Source organism: Mesitornis unicolor, unplaced genomic scaffold (genome assembly GCF_000695765.1).
Source record: "Mesitornis unicolor isolate BGI_N332 unplaced genomic scaffold, ASM69576v1 scaffold42019, whole genome shotgun sequence".
Lineage (NCBI taxonomy): Eukaryota > Metazoa > Chordata > Aves > Mesitornithiformes > Mesitornithidae > Mesitornis > Mesitornis unicolor.
Window position 1 is genome coordinate 2,051 of NW_010207342.1, and position 1,042 is coordinate 3,092.

The 1,042-nt window shown below is 57.5% G+C and overlaps 1 protein-coding gene across 1 annotated transcript in view; it reads left to right on the forward strand.

Annotated features, from left to right (window-relative positions):
• Positions 1-1,042, forward strand: part of SBK3 (SH3 domain binding kinase family, member 3) — a 2,869-nt gene that overhangs the window by 887 nt on the left and 940 nt on the right. Inside the window, 1 exon segment of the mRNA XM_010192095.1 lies at positions 1-132. This exon segment is cut by the window's left edge and continues 30 nt beyond it. Within this exon segment, the coding sequence (XP_010190397.1) occupies positions 1-132 (132 nt within the window).

The following is a 1,042-nucleotide window of genomic DNA, read 5'->3' on the forward strand; positions in this document are numbered from 1 at the left end:
ATTGCCCTCTGCCTCTCCGGCCACGCCGCCTGCCTGCGCGCCCTCCCCATCGCCTTTGAGAGCCCCACTCACTTTGCCTTTGGGCAGGAGCTGGCCCCCGCCGGGGACCTCTGCGCCCTCCTCAACCCGGGGGTGTGTAGCTGGGGGTCTGAGATCGGGAGGGGATGGAGGAGAAGGGGCCAGGACAGCTTGGCAGTGGGTGCATGGAGACCCTTTGCTGTGGAGTGCAACGATGCCATGCATGGGAAAAGACCCTTTGCCGTGGGGTGCATGGTCATAATTTTTGTTGGACATCTTTTGCAGTGGGGTGCAATAATACTATGCATGGAGACACTCTTTGTAGTGGGGTGCATGGCCATGATTTTCTTAGGGAGACCCTTTGCAGTGGGTTGCAACGATGCCATGCATGGGAAAAGACCTTTTGCTGTGGGGTGCATGGCCATGATTTTTTTTGGGAGACCCTTTGCTGTGAGGTGCATGGTCGTAATTTTCATGGGGACATCTTTTGACATTGGGTTCATGGTCATGATTTTCTTGTGGAGACCCTTTGCTGTGGAGTGCAACGATGCCATGCATGGGAAAAGACTCTGACATGGGGGGTATGGCCATGTTTTTTGTAGGGAGACCCTTTGTCATGGGGTGCATGGTCATAACTTTTGGGGGACACCCTTTGCAGTGGGGTGCAATGATGCTGTGCATGAAGATACCCTTTGCCGTGGGGTGCATGGCCACACGGGTGTGCGTTGACACCCTTTGCTGTGCAGGCGCGTGGCTCCCGGAAAAGACTCTGACATGGGGGGTATGGCCATGTTTTTTGTAGGGAGACCCTTTGTCATGGGGTGCATGGTCATAACTTTTGGGGGACACCCTTTGCAGTGGGGTGCAATGATGCTGTGCATGAAGATACCCTTTGCCGTGGGGTGCATGGCCACACGGGTGTGCGTTGACACCCTTTGCTGTGCAGGCGCGTGGCTCCCGGCTGCCATGGGGCGAAGCCGGGGTCGGGGGGGGGCGCGGCCCCCTTTGGGGGGGACCCCTGGCC